The 22,620-nt window shown below is 41.0% G+C and overlaps 2 protein-coding genes across 2 annotated transcripts in view; both read left to right on the forward strand.

Moving 5' to 3' along the window:
• Positions 1-55: 55 nt before the first annotated feature.
• Positions 56-13,323, forward strand: INPP1 (inositol polyphosphate-1-phosphatase). The gene is made up of 6 exons (XM_039326755.1): positions 56-268; positions 2,906-3,112; positions 3,904-3,964; positions 5,444-5,644; positions 6,353-6,527; positions 8,662-13,323. Exons 2-6 carry the CDS (start codon positions 2,909-2,911, stop codon positions 9,155-9,157), a joined length of 1,137 nt encoding a protein of 378 aa, XP_039182689.1. The 5' UTR covers positions 56-268; positions 2,906-2,908; the 3' UTR covers positions 9,158-13,323.
• Positions 13,324-21,322: 7,999 nt separating this feature from the next.
• The window catches only part of ESYT1 (extended synaptotagmin 1), an 82,892-nt gene continuing 81,594 nt past the window's right edge, over positions 21,323-22,620 (forward strand). The window contains exon 1 of the mRNA XM_039326749.1: positions 21,323-21,766. Coding sequence (XP_039182683.1) covers positions 21,422-21,766 — 345 coding nt within the window. The 5' untranslated portion in view covers positions 21,323-21,421. The remainder of the gene's footprint in view (positions 21,767-22,620) is intronic.

Consider the following 22,620-nt stretch of genomic DNA (forward strand, 5'->3'; position numbering starts at 1 on the left):
GCCGGAACTGGGGTGGGCGCGGCCTCCGTATGATGCAACCAGTCCGTGAGCCGGCAGTTTCACATCCCAATCAATGAGTTTCCTGCCCCATCCAAAGTCTCCTAAACCGGCTTTTGCTCCGGAACCGACGTGGCTAAAACAACATCCAGCTCCAACCCCAGCCAGAAGACGGTCCGGCAAGGAAGCAAGGAAAGAGCGTGTTGTTTGGTTCCCCCCCACAACTCTTGGATTGACCCCCCCCCCAACTGATCGGAGTTTATAGAGAACCGTGAGTGAAGGACTGGCTTGGGTGGCAGATCGCTTCACCGCCCAGCTCGGAGGCGGCCAAACGGGGCAGAACAACGCGCTGTTAAATTTCTGCCACCGGCAGCGATGGCGTTATTGTGGCCTGGCTTTTCCGCGTCCGGTGCCGGGGAGGGAAAGCTCCCCTAACCCCACCGAAGCCGCGGAGTGGAGTGGGTTGCGTGTGCTCTCTGCTCGAGACGCAGAGATGGTGGGGCGCTGCACTGGGGCGGGGATGGGAGGATTTAGGCAGGGAGGGTGACGCGTGAAAAGGAGCCTCTTCCATGCCTTTCTGGCACCCTGGGAGGCGAGCACCCCGCCATCTCAGGTAGTTTCCTCCCCCCCCCCCGCTGCTGCTCGTCTGAATCCACACGCACAGGTAGGCCGCTGCTCAGATTCTTTAGGAGGCCGTGTGGCTCTTCAGACGCCGATCTTCTCCCTCAGTCAGGCCCTGCTGCTTATTTGTCTCCTGCGGTGGAGCACCACTACTATGTGGACCGTTTTTTGCTCGGATCTAGCCACAACGCAGATCCCTGCCAGCTTTGGCCCAAGGGAGGGGATGAGAATGGGTCTGTGGTCCATTCCTCTGGTGCCAAAATGTTGTGACCCGGCCCTAGGTTGTAGTCTTACTTAAGGGATTAATGAACATATAGTTTGCCCGCACCAAGTTGTTAAAAGTTGACTCATGGGACTCTGTGGCTGTGCGTTGGCTAGAGACTGAGATAGGTAGAACTTCACTCTCAGCCCTGCTAAGTGGGTGGCCTTCAGCTGTTTACTATCCATTGGCCTTTTTTTCTTTACATGATTACTGGGGGTAAAGACAGCCTTGAGCTGCTTACAGGTAAAAGGGAGATAAATATAAATATCAAAAATGAGGATATAAAATTAGGCCATAATACTAGCCTTTCCCAATTTGGTGGCCTCAGAAGTGTTGGGCCTCAAGGCCTATAATCTCCAGCCAGCAGGACTAAAGGGATGGGCTATAGAGCTACGGTATCTTGAGTACAGTAGCAGGTAAAAAAGTCTGTACAATCTGAAGTGGATGATGCCGGGTACAATAGCCAGGGAAAACAGTTTGGTAGGACATTCCTTTCTCTTGCCCTTCCTTTCATTTGAAATTAAGAGTTTTGGAACCCACTAAGTCAAGCAGAAAAGCCATGAGTTTTGAAGCATTTTAAATCCAAGAGTTAGTTCTGAGTAGCAGAAGAAAATGGAATTCTCAGCAAAAATATCAGTTCCCAGTTATTCCAATCTTTATTTCAGCTGTATGCTGTAAGATGAAAACAGGAGAATATAATTGCAGTTATTAAACAGAGCTTAGAAAATCTTATCAGCTGAGAGCAAATCATCCAGAGATTAACAATAGATTTCTTGTCCTCTTTGTAATAGGTAGATTCTTTTTGCTATTATATATTTATAAACCTAGAAAAAAATACAGTAACTAAAAAGTAAATCACTTTACTATACTCAGCAAATCTTACTCCCTACCCCATTAAACTAGGAAGCTGAGTTTTTCAATATGAATCTATTATTGTTCCTTTATTTTCATTTGGAATCCCCCCCCAAAAAAAAACTGCTCTGTATTTTTTTTTCTTTTGCATTCAGTTAATAAAGGCAAAATCAATACATAAATGTATTGCCTCACATATTCCCAACAATAAACGAAATTGTCAACATTTCACTTTCAAAGAAGATTTTTCTGTTTGATTAATAAAAACTCCCACATCCTGATGTTGATGCTGGTAACATTCAAGTTCTTGGCAGCAATACAAAATTGATCAACCACTACCTTTTTCAAGGATGATTGTCCAGTTTCCTAATATATCCTGGTAGTTTTCAATCCAAGGTCTAATAAGGTTTGACTCAGCTCAGGTTTTTTTTGGGGGGGGGTCAGGGGAAAAGATGAGGGCTGGGAGCTGCCATCTGTTAGATCCCTTCATTCTAGTTAAAATATTTTGTTTCTTTGTTTCTTTGTAAAATTTATTGGCCACCCATCTTACACCAGGTAACTCTGAGCAGCTTACAAATGTAATTTGTTCTTTTATTAATTTTAAAATAGTGACAAAAACGCCTGACAGTTCATATGCAATTTCCTTTTTTTATTTTACAAATTTTATTTATAATACAGTTAAAAACAAACAAACATTGGATTTAACATGACATTCCAGTATATACATTCTTATCAGATTATTCCACTTTTTACAATCAATTCTTCATCTCTACATTTACATTAAGTTTTATATACAATACTTGTTCTAAAATAACATATATTTCTATCTTAACATTCATCTTTAATCCCGACTGTCCTCTTCAAATTCCTCCAGCGGTAAAATTTATCCCAGGTTTCATAATAAACTGATCCACATTTGTCTTTTAATATCATTGTGAGCCTGTCCATTTCTGCACATGCTAATATTTTATGTATTAACTCTTCCTCTGTGGGAATTTCCTTGCTCTTTCATATGCAATTTCCTGTTGCTATCCCAGCATTATCGCACACAAGATCTTGGTATCACTGCCTCCTCCCCACTGCCCAATAGTGTTCCTCAGCTAATGTAGGGTTTCGTCTGTGAATATTTTTTGTGCATTTTCTCACAAAACCTTTTCTCTTTTCTCTGTCTAGAGCATGTCAGCTCTTCTGAGGAGCCTGCTGGCTGCCTCAGAGAAAGCTGCCCACATTGCCCAGCTATGTCGCCAAGAGGAGGCCCTCTTCAGCCTGCTCATTGAGGAGAAGAGAGGTGCAGACAAGAATAAGAAGTTCTTACAGGACTTCAAGACATTGGCAGATGTGCTAATCCAAGAAGTCATCAAACATGACGTGGGAAAAGAGGTAGCTGCTTGGGGGTTCTCTATGCAGTGAGAAGCATAAGAAGGTGTTGTATAGAAGATTGGGCTGGATCATAGAGGATTTAAGCTCTTTTCCTCTCCAATATCACTCAAAGGGGCTTTTCTATTTACTCTAAACTCTTATATTCTAAAGTGTTTTATTCCAAAGACAAATAGCAACAGAAAGCAATAGCTAAACCTATTGCATTTGCAAAAGTAGGAGCAATATTGAGTGCAATAGCTGTTCTCATGTTCTCCCAAATTCTTCACACATCATTTCTCAGTCCTCAAATAACCATGTAAAGTTGGCCTGCATTATTCTTACATCAGAGTGGAGGCAGTAAAGCAGACCTGTCAAACTCGTGACATCACGTGACATCGCGCAACGTATCGGAGCTTTTTCCCCAGTGCCGGTAATGGGGTGGGCATGGTTTCGTCGTGACGCATCTGGCCCGTGGGCCGGCAGTTTGATACCCCTGCAGTAAAGGCTTAGATATGCTGATCTGCTTAAGAGAACATTACATTCCTGGTTGAACTAAAATGGTTATAGCTGAGATTATTATTCTTCAGTCCTCGCTCACTTTGAAGTGAGATGCCAAGAGCAGGACTCCAAACTGCCTGGGACTGATGTGGCATGCAGTTGTCTCCTCATCCAGAGGATCAACCTGAAATGGGACATGGTAGAATCATTGAGCCCAAAATAGCTGTAGCCTGGATCAGACTTGTCAGCTTGGTTAAGGTGTGCTTTCCTCATTCCACTTTTCTTTCCTTACCCCTTCTCACTGTTGTTCACAGTTTCCAGAACTACAGGATCACATTTGTGGCGAGGAGTCCAACAAATTTGAAAATGGCCTTGGTGAGTAATCAGCACAGAGAGGAGAAAATACCAGCGTATTCTCTAAAATAACTTTCCCCAACTGGACTCCTTCCAGATGTGTGGGATTAAAATTTCCTTCTGGCACACTGGCTAAGAATTTTGTGAGTTCTTGCCCCATTACCTCTAGTGGAAGTTAGATATGGCCAGGTTACCCTTCTGACATGCTTGATCCTCTTTTCGATTAATCAAGTCATCCTTCCGCTTCCAGCTCCATTTTCGTCAGAGAAATATTTCCATCATCTGTCCTAGGCTTACTCTGATGGCTTCTTGCAAGCTTTGTCCCTACAAAGATGTCTGCTCTTTATAAGAATCCTAGAAGATTGCAAGAGAGACTTGGAGAAAATATTTTAGGAGACTTTTTATTTCAGGAAGAGTACTGACTAGACATATTGGAGTATCATATGAAGGAGGAACATGCCCTAAAATGTTAGCTGTCACATTAAATATACAATCAAATGCCTGGTGCCAGGATTTTTTTTTCTCCTTCTAATGCATAGCCATTTCCTTATTTTCCTTTCTATGACAAGTCTTCTTCATGTTAATGACCTTCAGATGAATTAAACTGCTATAACTTCCATTATTCACTCACAGTGAATATGTCTAATGCCTGTATTGGGTGGGATAATTGTTAGTGGTAAAGTAATATTTTTATAGTGTGCTAAGTGGCAGATTGCCCTATAAGGGCAAAAAAGGGAAAAGCTCCTGTAGGTTTTTTCATTGCTCTGGAGTAGAGGAAATTATCAATAGTATTTTTTACTACCAAAAAATACTGCACCTTCCTTCTTTTAAGTGTTTGTCAGAAGAGCAGAAATCCTGCATGCTGTTACATCTGATTATCTCATTTCTCTTTTTTTAAGTCACATCTTAAAAAACTAAAGATAAATATTATTGATGTAAACCATCCTGGGTGTCGGGTGCGAAAAATCAAGACCACGTGTTCAGTTCCAGTTAAGCTGATTTATTGCTTGTGCCTATATACAAGAATCTAGTAGTCAACTAACCATCAGCACTAAATTGATGCTAGATAAGAATTCAAGAGGAGTTGGACTTAAACTGCTTGATTCCTCTCTTGACTCCACTCCCAGGCTGTCTTTCTCCTAAATCGGGCTACGCTACTGTTTAACCCAGTTGTAAACTGAGATTGACTAGCTAAAAGTATATATCCTACATCTCACCCAATCTTTCTTCGTGTGACTGTAGTAGCACAGATTGTGGTGAAAAAGGACAAGCCATATCTCAAGGAAGCTTCTCCATCATTATGGGCATTCTTAGAGAGCCTCTGATAAGCTATTAATGAAGCTTTAAGAATTCCTCTCAGAACAGTCTAAGAAGTGTGGCATTAAAATAATTCCCATTGCTTGCCTAACATACAAGACTCGTTGAGAATAAATGTGAAAGATCCCCTTGATCAGTAGAGGGACCTCTTGAACAATCTCTGATCTTTATTTGCCTTTGCAGGTGAGATTGTAGTGGTGCGGGTTTGCCCTACCCAACAGGAAACGGCTACCCTGTTGCAGAAAGTCTTGGATCGGAAACAAACAGCTGCTGAATTGTTGGCAGCTGCTGTTCATCAGGAAGTCGTGCTTTCCGACCCAGCGTTGGACAATGTGGCTGTGACCTTCTCGACCGACAGCTTGGCTGTATGGATTGACCCCATAGGTAAATAGAACGGCAGATGAAGGTTGAGCATCGGAAGCCATTTACATGATCTTTCTCTAGTGCTGAGTTTTGTATACAGATAGTCTTCGACTTATGACCACAATTGAGCCCAACATTTTTGTTGCTAAACGAGACCATTGTCCAGGGTATTTTGCTCCATTTTACAACCTTTCTTGCCACGATTGTTAAATGAATCACTGCAGTTGTTCAGTCAGCAACATAGCTTCACTGCTAAATGAATCTGGTTTCCCCACTGACTCTGCTTGTCTGAAAGTTGCAAAATGTGATCACATGATCCAGGGACACTGCAACCATCATAAATAAATGTCAATTGCCAAGCGTCCAAATTTTGATCACTTGACCATGGGGATGCTGCAACAATCATAAGTGTGGAAAACGGTCACAAGTCGCTTTTTCAGTGACATTATAATTTTGAAGGGTCACTAAATGAACTGTTGTAAGTTGAGAGCTACCCGTATGTGGCATAGACTGGAATATATAAAAGAGAGTTGAGGACTCTCACATCCAGTCTGGTTCCTAACCAATTGTGATATTCTGTCTTTCCAGGTGTCATTTCCTAGCCTGTATCCAATATACCTTGATACTACTTTTAAAGTCTATTCTAGTAGGCATTCTGACATGTATTGTTCTGATGTGGAGTCTTGCTGAAGGAGTGAAGAAATTCTCCCTTTCTTACTTCCTTTTCAGATTCCACTAATCAGTACATTCGTGGGTATGGCAGTGTGATGCCAGTGAATGGCATCTATCCATCTGGACTTCACTCAGCGCTTGTGCTGATAGGAGTATACAACCGTCACTCGGGTGAGCCCGTCCTTGGCATCATCAATGAGCCTTTTTTCCAGGAGGAGCTGCCAGCACACAGGTAATAATAGCATTGTGGCTCAGTCTTGCCTAGATGGACCACGATGGCTCTCCCACCAATTATAAAGGACTTAGCCCTGGAATTCTCCTGTTCTTTTTATGGTACATCAACATAGATGGAGACGAAAGATGAAGCAGACTGAAGAGGGCCTAGGGCAGAGATGGGCAACTATGGCTCCTTTATGACCTGTGGACTTCAACTCCCAGAATTCCTGAGCTAGCCCAGGAATTCTGGGAGTTAAAGTCCACAGGTCGTAAAGGAACCATAATTGCCCATCTCTGCCCTAGGAATTCTGGGAGCTGAAGTCCACTGGTCATAGCTGCCCATCCCCGGCCTAGAAAATGGCTTTGAAAGACAGGGGAATAGCTGTTATCAAGGTAATGACCAGACAAGTGCAGCTTGAGCCAATTTTGAGAAACTAATGCTTCACATAAGTAACTATGGAGATTCTCAGTCATCCAGGTCATAGTTATCCCAAAGATGCTTTTTCACGAGGCAACTGGACTTTCTTGTTTTTCTTTGAAGACATTTCACTTCTCATCCAAGAAGCTGAAGAAAGTTCTTGGATAAGAAGCAAAACGTCTTCAAAAAAACCAAGAAAGTCCAGTTGCTTCATGAAAAAGCATCTTTGGGTCTTCACATAAGTCCCTCCTTAGTTCATACAGATAAAAGGCAGGGAGGGGAGCACATTTAGACTTGCAAAGCTTGCTTGCTATATCTGTAACAATAAGATTCGTTCTATCTGGCATTGGTTTCTTAGTCTGATCTACCTTGTATAGTTGACACAGACTTAGTACAAGGTTACATGGTTGTTCTGGAACTGTTTCTGTTCCCTTATACTGCCCTTGAGTTGCCTGATGATCTAGCACAGGGGTGGGCAACCTTGGCTCTTTTATGACTCGTGGACTTCAACTCCCAGAATGCCTGAGCCAACATCGCTCAGCATGGAAACCTTGCCCTGTCCCCTCAGCATGGCTGGCTCAGGAATTCTGGGAGTTGAAGTCCACAAGTCATAAAAGAGCCAAGGTTGCCTACCCCTGATGTGGGCGCATGCCTGCCAAGGGAAGCCATCCAGTCATAGACTTTAGAGGGGAAAATTACCGCAGGCTCCATTTATAGAGACGGGCTTATCCAGAGAACAATCCGTTTGAAATGATCAGACGAATCAATATTTTTCATTCAAAGGAGACAAATGAATCAAAATGTAATCCCAGGAAGTATAACAGTATTTTATATTGCTCACAACATATGCTCTTGTTTACTATGGCTTCAATGGGCATAAAACAATGGATACAAGAGTTATATTGGTATAAGATGCGGTGTGGGGGGGAAAGAAAGGGAAGCTCAAATGAACATTCTTCCTTGGGCTTTTCAGAGCTTTTAAAATATTTGCCTTTTGCTACACCTAAGGAATGGCCCACACATTGCCATAGGTTTAGCACAGCTGCCACAAAAATCAGTTATTGTATAAAAATACTCTAGCAAGTGGTTCCTGTAATGTTTCCTTTTCTTTGACTCCGAAAAGATTTGTCCCTCTTCCTGTCCCAACTCCCCTTTTCCAACTAAGCAAAAGCACTGCTTCTTCCAATCCTTGCATTCTCCTTGTGCAATATTGACAGCCACCTCAATCACCAATTCCCTCAAGGGTTTTTCTCAGTATAATTGTCATTATGGTTGGTTGCACAGTCCGCCAGATATTAAGACTGGATTTGGCATTTTTATCCACCTGTTGAGTCCTTCCAAGGACCTGGAGTAGGCAGATGTTGTCGGATGGTGTTAAAGGTGCCATTGCAGGATTTAAGCTGTTCCATGTAAAGCTGCTTTTTACAGTTGACTGATTTAGTCGATGCTGATAGTGTTCAAGTGGTGCTTCACAGGCCTTTGGATTGCACTCAAGGCGCCTATTATTACTCATACTATTTTTGCTGTCTTTATATTATTCTGCCATGTTAACATATAACTCAAGATGGAAAACATATCTAATATTCCTTCCTTCTACTTTCCCCACAACAGCAGTCCTGTGAGGTAGGTTGGGCTGAGAATGAGTAACTGCCGGGTCACCTCTGTCTTCTTAACATTATATAATGGTGGGGCTTTTCCTAGCACAGCTACCCTGAACCTTTCTCTTTGGCAGGTGGCAGAGCAAATACCATTGGGGCATTTCCTACGGAAGCACCAAGCTAAGCTCGCTGAGCCAACCCCAGCAGCAGCCTTCCCCCTGCGTGGTGCTGAGCAGCAACGAGACAACCGTGTTGCGGAAAGCACTGGCCCCACTATACGGTGAGAAGCTCTGCTTTGCTTCAGGTGCCGGCTACAAGATGCTCTGTGTTGCTCTCGGCCTTGCTGATGCTTATGTACTTTCAGAAGGCAGCACCTTCAAGTGGGACTCGTGTGGCCCCCATGCCATTCTGCGAGCCCTTGGGGGAGGCATCGTTGATCTTTCAGCAGCCCTGCAGGTTTGGCGTGCTGGGCAACACAAGAATTTGCCCGAACTGACCTATAACAAGCCCATAGAGGGCGCTGTGGGTGCTGAGCGCTGGGCAAATCAAGGAGGGCTTATAGCCTATGTCTGCCACAAGCATCTCGAGGCTGTGATGGTCACACTGGCAAACGCGGCAGATGCTTTCTAAAACACAGCCCCATCAGTGCAAATTAGTGGGAGCATTTGCCTGGGTATGAGGAGGAGGAGAAGGCAGTCTCCAAATGAGAAAAGATAAGATTCTTATGTTTTTTTAAATGGCTCAATCTGATGTTTATGGTGGCAGTATGCCAACCTAGGATAGGAATGGTACAAATGCCATGCTTTTGACCTCCTGCTTTTCATGCCAGCTGCATCAGTAAAATCTCCATTTTTCATGCAGGTAGGCAGTAGGGGAAATATTTTTTTAGATTGTTCCCCTTCTGTTCTTTTTGGGGTATCGTTTTTCTTGCAGGGTAATGTGTATCATACATAGCAAACGTCCATTGGGGCCATTAAATAATCTCTGCTTAAGTACCCCTCGTGTTAAGCGTGGGACACAGCTCAAGGTTTCTTGCTGCTGTTTTCTGGATAGGCACAATTTTTGCAAGGCTTTTGATGCACAGACCAGAAGTCCTGGTGGTGCAGTGGTTAAAGTGCAATATTGCAGGCAAACTCTTCCCATAGCTGGAGTTCGATCCTGACAGGGCTCAAGGTTGACTCAGCCTTTCATCCTTCTAACGTTAGTAAAATGAGGATTCAGATTGTTGGGGTCAATATGCAAATAAGGCTTCTACATTATAAACCGCCCAGAAAGTGCTGTAAAGCACTATGGGGCAGTATATAAGCCGAAATGCTATTGCTTGAGCTGTAAGGACTCTAGGATTTATGATCCTGCTTCATGTTAAGAAGCAGGGTTAATTTGCCTTTGGATCCCTTTTAACATTGTGAGGAGTTGCTGCAGAACTTTATTTAACCTAAAGTCATTTCCCCTTAGAGCAGGGGTCCCCAACCTGTGGGCTGTGGCCCACTACTGGGCCACGGCCGCTTGGCCACCAGGCCGCATGAAGGGATGGCCAGTGCATGCGCACACATGCATGCACTCATCTGCGCTGGCGCCGCTCTGAGCATCCCACCGGCACTAGCACCGTCCCGCCCGCGAACATCCCACCGGCATTAGCGCCGCTCCTCCCCCAAGCGTCCCACTTTCACTAGTGCCGCCCATAGCATTCCGCCAGCACTAGTGCCGCCCCATTTGCAGCACTTGCACCTGCACAGCCCTTTTTGCATGTATACAGGCGCTCGAGTGCGGCCGTTTGCATGTGTACAGGCGTTCACGCTCAGCCATTTGTGTGTGTGCACAGGGCTCATTTTTGTGCATGCACGTAGCTATGCCTGCCTCCCTTTCCAGGCAGCTAAATCAAAAATGTTGGAGATCTCTGCCTTAGAGGAAACTCTGAGAATTTTAGTTCTCTGGAAGGGGACCTGAGATGGGATCTGTAATAGGGAGGCTCTGGGGAAAAAGTCATGGCATATGAAAATAAGTAAAATTGCTATACAGGTGAACATGTACTGCAATTTGGGAATTTTTCTCCCAGCCCACTATCCTATGAATTTTTAATTTATCTTTTGCAATCAAGCGTGATGGAAATTCTTTCAAATTAATCAAAGCAGTTACCTGAGGATCTTGTATATATATATATTTGTGAAATATATTTTTAAACAAACGCTCTTTTAAAATAAAATATATTCTGCAAGTGACAAAAGAAACATTAAGTATTCATTCAGAGAGGAAGGGAAGGATGCAGGATAGTATTCAACAAACATTTCTTTTTTGCCATTCATACTTCCTTGGCATCTAACTAACTCTTATAAACAAACACCATCAGCTGTTAAATTCAGGTATTGGGACTACATTCGTTAAATAAAAGCTAAATCAAATTCCAGATTTAATGTAGACGATTTAAAATTAGAAATGGACTATGAATCATCATTGCAATGTGCTGATTTTGTAAAGTATGTTTTTATTTTTTATAAAGAACTTGCAGTGGGTTTTTTAATAGTAGAATATATCCAAAATTGAAAAGATCATTCTCAGATTTTTTTCCCATACATTTTATCTAGTATATCTGTTTCTATAAATTTTATCTGGTATATTAAATAGCATAATATTATAATAATCAATATTTGAAAATATTAAGTACTAGCTTATCTTCTATTATTCTACTATGGTAATTAATTTAAAATTGGTTATTTTAGGATAGCCATTCTTATAAAGGCATTGGCAAAATACTCCATTAACTGAGCTGCTTTTTTAATATTAATAATTAATAAACATTATATAACCACAGGAGAAAGAATCTAGCTGTGCTAGATGTTCTCCACAGCTACATCTGCCCTCATCAATGCACCTTTATGACTAGACTCAAGAATGGCATCAGTTTCACACAGGCCATGATTTAACCATGGCTTGTCCAAGCCACAGTTAACTGAGTTTACAAAATATAAGACTCCATTAATACATTTTTAAATCCAGAATAGCTGAATTCGCACAATACATTAAGTCACTGTCAAAGGTAAAATAGGGCAGCTAAATATATGCAGTCCCATTATCAAAGCAATCCAAAGAGATAAAAGACAAAAGACTCCTGAAAGACATGATTGTTTGTAAGCAATCGTGATCATAATACTGAGAATTGGATTTTCACTCACACAGAGATTGGATACATGAAATAAGATTTTTATAAACTCTCAATTGCCAGTACTCTCCATATCGTAAGTAGGGAAAGTTACATATGGCACAAATATGTCTAAGACTGGTAACCTAATTTACACATTGTTGGCTGAAAAACATTATGAGATTGATCAAAGCCATGATGGGTGGTAGAGGTCAGGGTTGGCCCATCTGGTTGATAACCAAGCCATATAGAAGATTTGTAAGAAGAAAATATTATAAATTAAATGTAATAAATGAAATAAAATAGATATGCATCTGGGAAACTGAAAGGGGAAGGATGTAACAGACCTGCATGAAGAAGCCTGATTTCGTGGAATGCAATTGAGGACATGCAGGGGTGGGAAAGTTTAGATTTAAATATAAATGACATTTGGGTCAGAAAATATGAACTGGTGCTACTGTGAGTACCTATGAAAGTAGAAATGCATAGGTTGGCAACTGGTGTTAACTACATCTTACGTTTCAGTGAATGGGGTAATGAAAGAACTGGAAGTTGTTTGGGAGAGAACGGTCTAACATTCGGCATGAATGTGTTTCCAGGGAAAATGTATTCTGCTAGGACCTAGGTGATGTGAATGGATGAATGGAACAAGATGACAGATCTCAGAAAAAGTAATTCTGCCATTTGGAGGCTCAGGAGTAAGTGAGAACAGTGACTCATTGGGGAGTATCTGCTTAATGAAAGGTCTGTTTTGACTAAGTCCATTCATCCATACACACAGAAAAGGAATGAATCAAAAAACAGAATTAGTGCAGGATAATGAGATATTCTGAATGTGAGAGCAGTCCTTTATTTGGTGCTGTCAAGAATGGATCTTGAAAGAATAATATAAGAAAAAAAATATAACTCATGTACGAAATGTATTAGATTATCCTCCCAACACAATAAACAGAAAGACAAAAGAGGTTGTGAAAACTGCTGACATTCTGTTATCAGAAAATATAGAAAGGAAATGTTCAGTAGAGTGATGAAGTAAAAGAGGCTGTGGATGTGAAAAAAAAATGCATCAATTGTAATAGAATAACTGTTGCAAAAAGGAGAATGAAAGAAAGATATCGAACACTATGTATAGGGCTAGAAAGATAGTTGCAAAGATGTAGTCAACAAAAAGAATGATTAAGATCTCAAGAAAATCAGGTAGAGGTAGTTTGATGTAAACATAAAGAGCACTAAACAAGAAGCCTTGAGCAGAGGAATGGGAATTAAAAATAAAGGGGATGGAATGGTTTAGGATGCAAGTGAAATTAGAGAATGCTGGAATGACATGAAAAAGAAATTAAATGCAAAACTTGTTTGTGTCTCAGAAAGAACTGACGCACAATACTGGTGAGGCTGCAGGTATAAGAAGCAGTTCCCAGAAATGAAGGAGAAATCTCACATCCCGACTCAATATTATTTAAATAAGAGACAGATAGAAATTGGGCCTCCTATTGAAAAGGAGATGCAATATTATCAGTTGCTTGAAGGTAGTGGAGGACAATCAGCGAGATAGATCAGTGACTATGTAAATATTGGGGCTGGTTTGGAAAAAAACAGCAATTGCCAAAATTATTTTGTAATGACATTACTGTGTCTTGTACAATAAACTAATTTAACTGCAGTTCATGAGTCCTGTTATCCTTATGTATTTGATTCCTGAGTGCCTGTCAGGTGAAGCCTGACAGAAGAGCAAAAAGCATGCAACTGAAGAAATGTTAAAGTTTGTTAATGTTCACATAACACTTCTGCAAAAGTTACTTGTGGAAAGGCTGTACAACCGGGCGTAAAGCTTGCATCCATGCTTCAGGACTGGAAAATAATATAGTTATTGTTTTCCTCCAAAAAAGGACAAGCTAAAACGAGTGAAAGCAAAAACTACAGATGGGTTAGTTTGCCCTAGGAAAACATTTGGTAGAATTCTAATGGAGTGAATAGCAGAGACTACAATGAGCAAAATTTACAAAGTGCAATGGGGCTTTATGCTACATTAGTTTTGCTTTTCAACAGGCTATTGAGAAATAAGTGAAGAATAGTATTTTGCCTAAATATAGGCAAATGCAATGTCAGAATGGGCACGAGGATGTCATTACTCAAATAACAAGACTTAACTTCTTGGTTTTAGATGACAGATTGTTAAGTATTTAATGGTATTTGCATGTCGGCATCACCACATACATATAATTGTTTTGATATCATAATTATTTCCTGCAGATGAAACTGAGTTGAAGGTTGGTTTGCTAAATACAAAATAAAGCAGACACAAGGATAAGGGACGTATGATGTCCTCTTGGAGTTTTAATGTATTTATGTATAAAAGTACAATGCTGAGCTATAAAGCGGTCAAAGATCGGAGATGGCTGAATGGCTGACAACATACAATATATCAGGGGTGTCAAACTGTCGGCCTGCAGGCCAGTTTCATCATATCGAAGCCGCACCCACCCCATTGCCAGCAATGCAAAGAGTCGTGATACGTCGCAACACGTCACATGACGTGGCGAGTTTGACACCCGTGTAATACATGGATGTTTGTGGTTATGTTAAAAGTATATTTTGAATGTGATGGTAAGTGTACTTTTGTATGTAGAGAATCCAAATGGTTTGTAGCAAATAGTAGATTGCAGTAGATTATATGATACAACATGGGGTAGAGATCTGAAAATTATTGTATCAAGCTCCAAAGCAATTAAGTTTGACAGGGAAAATGGAGATAATGATTCCAAGTTATAAATAAATGGTAGAGCCTCACCCTTTCCCTGAGAATGTGCTTATGTTGGTAGAAGGTTTATTAAAAATAAGAAAGTGGGTACAAATGCTGATGGAAAAGTAGCAGGTAATATGGTCTCTTTGAAAAATGACTATTGGTTGAAAGAAACACCAATGGATTTGTATAAAAGCATAATATTTCTGCCCACTTTATTATAGGAAGTGAGTGTTGAGTATATCAGACAAAATATTGATTTCTTCGGTTTATATCAAACGCAGCATACACAATGTTCTTTCCTCCTATTTTCCCCACAAGCCTGCGAGATGGGTTGGCTGAGAGAGTGTGACTGGCCTAAAGTAACCCAGCAGGTTTTCCATCCCTATATATATATATATATATAATGGGATACTTAAGAAGGAAATGTGGCTAAATAAGAAATTGGGTTCAGAGTGCATTGGGGGCTGAATGAATGAGTAAGTAAGGAGTAAAAAAGAAGTAGATTGGGATAGTTTAGTCCCACAGAAGTAATGAATGAAGATCAAATCACAAAGAAAAGCAAAGAGATCAGGAAAGAGAAGACTATGTGCGTTCTGATTTATGGCAGCCTTGAAATGATGAAAAACAATGACAATTAAAGAGACAAAAAGTGTAGGAAGGAGATAGAAAAATGGATGGATGGATGAAAGCAAGGGTAGTTTGCAGGGATTTAAAGGTATGGAGCAGAATAATAAATATTAGTTTAAACTGGATTTATTTATTCAATCAATTTATATAGCTACTAATCACACATTCATGACATGATGGCTTACAATTTAACAATAACAAAACATCAAAAAATAAAGCAGCCATAGAAGCAATACAATTTAAATAAAAATAATTAAAAACTATACAGTACAGTCACCAAGGAGAGCACATCCATTCAAGAAGAGTATTGGACAGCCATTTTATGGGCCTCATAGCACCCTCTGATTTCCTGGCCAGGCAGATGGAAAAGCCTGAAGGGCCATCAAGGTCAGAGCCAGGGATGGTATGATTTTATTTACTAGTTTGTTTCTTTGTTTGTATCCTGCCTTTATTATTTTTACAAATAACTCAAGGTGGCAAACATATCCAACACTTCTTCCTTCTCCTATTTTCTCCACAACAGCAACTCTGTTGTGTGGGTTGGACTGAGAGAGGATGATTGTCCCAAGGCCACCCAACTGGCTTTCATGGCTAAGGCGGGACTACAACTCAGAAATTTCCACTTTCTAGCCTGGTACCATAATCTTTAGATCAAACTGGCTTCCATGGGGTGGATTTAATTATAGGATTTAACTATATTTATGTTACTTTTTCTTGTTTCATGGTGTTTATTTCTTTTGCTGATTCGAGCTCTTTTTCTGTGTGCAAAGAGTGCTTATCCTGAGAAGCAGCATTATACATACTGTCATCGCAGTGTTATGAGTAGACATGTAGTTATTTAAATAACAGTACAGAATACTTTCTTTTTAGAAGTAGCTAGCACACTTTGCCTTTAGATGGCACCAATGTTCTTTCAGGTTGGGTGGCAACTAAGCAGCAGCGGAACTGAGGGTGTATTCCATCATTTACTATCTTGTAATATAGAGCTGGCTTGATTCCAACTTTATCTACTGCATGAAAAGGGGAGATGTAAACAGGAAAGTGGATGCAATCTGCTCTACTGTAAACAATTACAGGGAACTATTTGTTTATAAAAATACAGTTAATGGGTAGTGTAAAGTGAGACAACTTGCTTTTATACTGAAGGGATGCTAGATGGGAGGGGGTACCTATTTTTAGCATTTAGTATGTTGAAAGTCTCAAGCCCTTTTAAAATATATATATTAAATAGCAAATGCAATGGCTAAATAAGATTAGGGACTTCAGATCTTTTCCCTTCTTGTGTCAAGAATGAGCATGGCTGCAGCCATGTTTTCCTTCTCGTTTCTAGTTGACACATGGTACAGAGGGAAGGGCATTGCCAGGCATTGCGCTAGATCAGTGGTGGCGAACCTATGGCACGCGTGCCAGAGATGGGACTCAGAGCCCTCTCTGTGGACACGTGCACCGTCACCCCAGCCTTGCCTCCCCCTGCAGCCCCTTCTTCACCAGCAGCCTCCCTGGAGGAGAGTCCCCCCCCCAGATGTGGCCCGCACCGAGCAGTGCAGCCAAGCACATGGCAACCTTGCAGCGGGGACAAGACTCCGCCCTTGCGCTCCGTTGCGCGCAGATGCTGCGGGGCGCGGGCAAAGGCCATGGCCATGGCGATGCTGGGTTGCCTGGGCCATCTGCGGTGGGCCGTGGAAGCAGTGGGTGGCCCTGAGGGGCGGGAGACAGAGCGGGGGTGGGGCAGTTTTGGGGCACTTGGTCTCTAAAAGGTTCACCATCACTGTGCTAGACAAAACAGACTGTCTCTCTCGGACTTCCTCTCATGGGAACCAAGGTCATCAACTGCTCCCAAGACTGCGGGCTGGGCGTTTCATGAAAAGCCCACCAACAAGCTATATGGGGAAACACAGTTGCTTGCATAGCATTAGCATTAGAGGTGGGATTTTTTAACTTTGTATTGGGGAATTGTTATTCAAGCCTCGGAGTTCTGCTTTATTTGTCTCTGTCTGTCAGAACCTTGACATCTTGATGATCTTGAAAAGACCGAGCAGAGTTAGGTTTGAATCACCACCAAGTTTATAGGTCAATTGGGAAGTAAAAAAATGGCAAACCATTTCTGGACTTTAGACAAAGAATCATTATGGGCATGAAACCACTAGATGTGAAGGCTATTTGACTACTTTACTGTATACCAATTTGGTCTAGCGGTTAAGATACCAGGCTAGAAGCCAGAGGATCATGAGTTCTAATGCCACCTTAGGCATGAAAGTCAGCTGGTGACTTTGGGCCAGTCCCCCGCTTTCAGTCCAACTCATCTCACAGGGCTGTTTTGGGAAAAATAGGAGGAGGAAGGAGTATTAGGTTATGTTTGGCACCTTGAATTATTTATAAAAATAATAAAGGTGGAATATAAATAAATGAAAGAAAAAAATAAATGATATTGTCAATCAGCTGGCTTGGAAGAAATTATAGAAAACTGCTTCACTGTCACAGTCTTCTTGGCTAAAATGCTGTTTTAAAATACAGACTATAAACAACGTGCCTGTAGTTTCAAGTGAAAGCTATTCAATATCCTGGCAGACAAACTGTTTTGTGCTCTTTTGTGTACAAAGGTAGACAGCATGTAACTGGCAAATACATTATCTGTATGCATCTGGATCGACTTTGTGTTAGGGGATGAGAGAGAAAAGGCCAGTGACCAGGAGAAAAGAGGCAAATTTAATTACAGGTAGTCCTCAACTTACAACAGTTCATTTAGTAACCATTCAAATATACAATGGCACTGAAAAAAGTGCCTTATGACCATTTTTCACCATTGCAGCATTCCCATGGTCATGTGATTTACGTTCAGATGCTTCACAGCTGGTTCATATTTATGACGGTTGCAGTGTCCTGGGGTTATGTGACCATCTTTTGTGACCTTCTGACAAGCAAAGTCAATGGGGAAGCCTGTATTACTAATTTAACAACTGCAGTGATTCATTTAACAAATGTGGCAAGAAAATCATAAAGTGGGCCAAAACTCACATAACAAATTTCTCACTTAGCAACATAAATTCTGGGCTGAATTGTGGTCATACATGGAGGGCTACCTGTATCAATATGAAGCCCAATGCTATAGAGAATATATTTTCAGAAATGTTTCAAATCTCATTTCAGAAAACAAATATATTCCATACATGTTAGCAGGAATTGAAACATACTTCATATTAAGCGCATACTGGATATTCAGTGGACTATATGAATTAGCCTCCTATCTGTGACTTTAATTTTGAAAATTATTTAAGAAATCAGTATAAAACTACAGGATAGTCCAGTGGTCTTGTCCAGCTAAAATAGAGTTGAAACTCACAGTGAGGAAAGGTGCTTATGTTTCACTGTTTCTGTCTGTGAGGTCATTGGAGAAGGAAGCAGGAGGTAAGGATTCCGTAATAACTGCTGGGTTTTAGTTAAATACTTATTTTTATTTATTTATTTATTTATATGTCATCTCCCCTCAAAACAGAAAACATTTGAAGGAGAAAAGCCAGTGGGTTGCTTAGCAGAATTCCTAATTTTTCCTTCATATGTGGTTCTCACTCTCAGTGACAGTGTGTGAAGGCAATATGGCCCGTATAAAACACCACAGTGTCTTCAGTTCAAATATTAACTTCCACAAAAATGGGATCTGTGAAGTTTCATAGCTTTAGTTGTTTGAGGGTTTTCAAACAGGGAAAAAATATCTCCCACCCCCTCATTATTTTACTCATATTCAGTAGCTGTCTTTAAGAAGCACAGTTTTGCCATTTCATCTCGGCTGGCTTTTAAAAATTCATGTAGACTATTGCCTTTATTATAAATTAAATTCTCTTCAGCAGAGCAGGAGAAGAATGTGTCACCAATCCTTGCTGATAATTAGGACTGCCAGATACAAAGCATTCTTTTGAGGAGCCTTAAGAATTTAGTAATGAAAGTTTGTGAGTGTGTGTGCTTCAGTAACTAGGAGACAAGTAAAATGATATAGTAATTAAACAAGGGGTAGTAGGAAAGATGGGATAACTGTAGCCAGAGTTACAAATAAATTAAAGCTAGCTCTGCTTGATAATGGCTAAATCGTTACAATATTTTGGTAATTTCATATCTATTCAGCCCTTGAGCCTACAGCAAGCCCATTAGAATTAGGGTGCTGGATGCACAGACAATAAAATGTAATCAGACAAATGGATCTATCTTTGTAAGCTTTCTTTTGGTGAGACAATGTTGTGAATCCAGAGATGTCAGAGATGATGGAGTGAATTAACTCAAAAAAAATAGCATAATGGATTGAATATACTTGGATAACGTTCAGCATTTTAAAAAGAGATGTCCTAAAGTTTTAAAATTGAGCATTATTTTTAATCAAACTATTAGCCTCAGAGTTGAACCAAAAAGGTTGATCTCATTAACCATTCCCAGCAGTCTTCATAATACCCTCAATAGAAAATTAAGTTTTCTAATTTAACATATGATAGGAGTATTTTAAAGCCATAGCCTGCAAAAGCAGATAAGAATACTATAAGAATTATGCAACTGAAGGATGTGGGTATCTTTGTGTTTACTGGAACTAAATTTCTAAAAAAATTATATTAGGAATCCAAGATAGAAAAGCATGTAAATAGAAGAGGGTGCTTGAGAATGAGGCCGTTTGTCAGAAGACTGAAGCTGAGGTGGAAGTGGAGCTTGCAATACAACAAATTAACAAGCAATGGTTGAAACACAATACACACACAAATACAGAAACAAAGTTCTAGAATGGTTAAATCAAAGCCTTAATCTAAATTCCACCAAGATATTGTGGGGTGATTTGATGCAGGCACTGCATCCAAGAAACCCCTCAAGTATTGCCCAGTTGAAAAATACTGCGTAGAGAAATGGGGAGGGGGAATCCTCTCAGTAGATGTCAGAGAATAGTAGTTACACCTGCTTGAGGTTATTTCTGCCAAAGGGAGCAATACCCGGTACTAGAGCCAATGTTCCACTGTTTTCATAGAAAGAAATGGCATATCTATTCATTTTTTGTTAAAGAATTGATTGCAGGTTATTTTTTCATAGTTTTTTAAAATTACATCATCTTTATATAGTTGAATGAAGATTAAATATTAGTATGTCCACATAGGTTAAAAGAAAAAACTTTAAATGGGGTGTACTCTTTTTTACATGACTGTATATACCTCCCCTTTAACTGATAAAATGATTTACATTAATACAGATGTTAGGGTTTTTTTTTTCAAATGTGCAGTTTATGAAACCTTAGCACCAACGTTTTATTTAGCAGATTAGATGAAGATTTTAGTCATTTTTCCCCCCATCTTTCTTGGCTGTCAATTTCTAGAAATAAGACATGCCAATATTAATCTTGTCAAAAGCCTGTTTGAATAAACAGTTATGAAATAAATTTTACCATTACAGATGGTAAAACATGTTATTAAGAAGGAACTGGGCAAATTCTGACAAAGCTAAACAATATTTAGCCTAATTTGCTAGACTTTTGGGAGGATGGATTCAAGAAATGCAAACATGTTGAGTCAAAACACTGAAAGCACTGCCTTTTGTTTCCTTATGTAATTCGGTAATTAAACGACTGGCTGTCACAAAATTCTGTCCACTACTCAGACCAATTTTTAAGAATGTTCAGTATTTTGATTGTTGCTATTGTTATTCTTTCAGTTTTACCTTCTCCTATAATTAGCGAGCGTTGTTGGTTTTTTTTTGTAAAGAATTGCTGAGCCCTTTAGATTACCTGTTTGCTACCTCTCTGTACTGCTGGTTTAATGAACTTGTTCGCAATTTGGGAGGATTCTTGGAAATGCATCTCTTTTGTATGAATGACAAGAGAAAGACTAATCCATTAAGAAAATTAAGAAAAAAAATAGGATTTTATAATACGTAAGAATAATAAAGCAATGCGTCTCTCCTCAACTTCCTGCCCCAGAGCTACGAATTCGGAGTGATGCAAACCTCGCCACGCCTCTCGTCCCGCCCGATCAACAAGAATCAACCAGTCAACAGTTAATTATCCGAGGAGCTCGGCCCCTCGAGTGCGCAGCTAAGTCAGAACTACTGTAAAGAAAGCCGTTGCTTAGTTTCATTATCTTGGAACGCTCGCTGCCCAATCAGGAAGGAGGGGCGCGGCTTTCTGGTTCTACCGTCTCTTCCTCCGGGAATCTGGTCTAATCAAAGAACGCAGTCCCGCGGCTTATTGCAGAGTTAGCTCCACCTTCTGGATCTCATTCTCCAATCCGCTGGCGTGGAGGGGCGTTGTTTCGATCACACCCCGCCTCCTCGATCCTTGACTGCAACAGCCGCGGGACCTCAGGGGCGGTTGAGTTAGCCGCAGTGCCATCCTGGTGCTTCTTGTTCTCTGGTCGATCCTGGGAGCACCATGGAGCGGGGCACGGAGCAAGAAGTTGGGGCATCAGATCCGATTCCCTCCAGCTCGGGATCGCGGTTGCCGGGAGGCTTCGGCTCTGCAGAAGCCTTGACGGCACTAGGCGCGATCGGACGGCGCTTGCTGTGGCTGCTCCCGGTGTATCTGGCCGGTCGGGCGGGGCTCAGCGTGGGCTTCGTGGTCGCTGGCGTGGCCCTTTACATGGGCTGGCGGAGCCGGCGACTGAGCAAGGAGCGGTCGTTGCAGACTGCTGGAAAGGTCCTGGGCGATGAAGAGGTGACGGTGAAGAGCGCCATGGAACTGGGCAGAAGCCTGAGTCGGAACGAGCTGCCCGCCTGGGTAAGAATGCCGCGCCCCTGCCCGAAATGTGTTAGTTGTAGGAATCCCCGTCTAGTAAATTGATCCTTCCCCGGATGATCTTGCTTCTTGCATGGGACTTGCACCAAACATTAGGAACTGCACTTGAGTTCTGAGCAGAAAAGATGAAATTTTCCCATTTGCGGCAGCCTCTTAAGTTAGGAAACGCTTCTTTAGCGCCCTTGCATATATGTACTTATGTATGATTTCAGTTCTCTCTTCCCCGTGAAAGAAGAATTTGGGCATTTTTTTTAGCCCAGCTAGGCTGATGTTCCAGCGATACAAGTTACTTGCCCTCAGGCAGGTTTCCTGCCTTGTGCCTATTCTAAAAGTGGCTGCAGCTGCAGCAAAAAAACCCAAACAAACAAAAAATCACTGGCATCTGAAAGAAAAACAATGATATTATAGGAATTTGTCTCAAAGAATGTTTAAGATGCCCACAAGGTTTTGATTATTCTTGTGTATATGCTTTGACTCAATTATTGATAACCAAAAAAGGGAAGGCAGGAAAGAAATCTGATTTTGTAAAATAATTTTGTGGCTTGGAGGCTCTCTAAGTAGATCCATCTTATTTTAATTATAAATAAGGGAACACACACTGGATTCTTTGAAGTCTCTTATTTAGGGTAAACTTAAATGGTTTCAGCCTTTATCTTTAGATCAAGCCCTGCATCTTCTTTAATGAACTGATTTTCAGCATATACTGGGCCTCTATAACATTTGGGACTAGTATATATACTGAAAAAATGTGAGTGCCCTGAGAACATGGAAGATTAGGGGGGTGCCTGTTCATGAAAAAACTGACATCAGTTGAAAATAACTAATTGGCCAAAATG

The sequence above is a fragment of the Crotalus tigris genome, unplaced genomic scaffold (assembly GCF_016545835.1).
Source record: "Crotalus tigris isolate CLP2741 ecotype Arizona unplaced genomic scaffold, ASM1654583v1 scf7180000024345.2110221, whole genome shotgun sequence".
Classification (NCBI taxonomy): domain Eukaryota; kingdom Metazoa; phylum Chordata; class Lepidosauria; order Squamata; family Viperidae; genus Crotalus; species Crotalus tigris.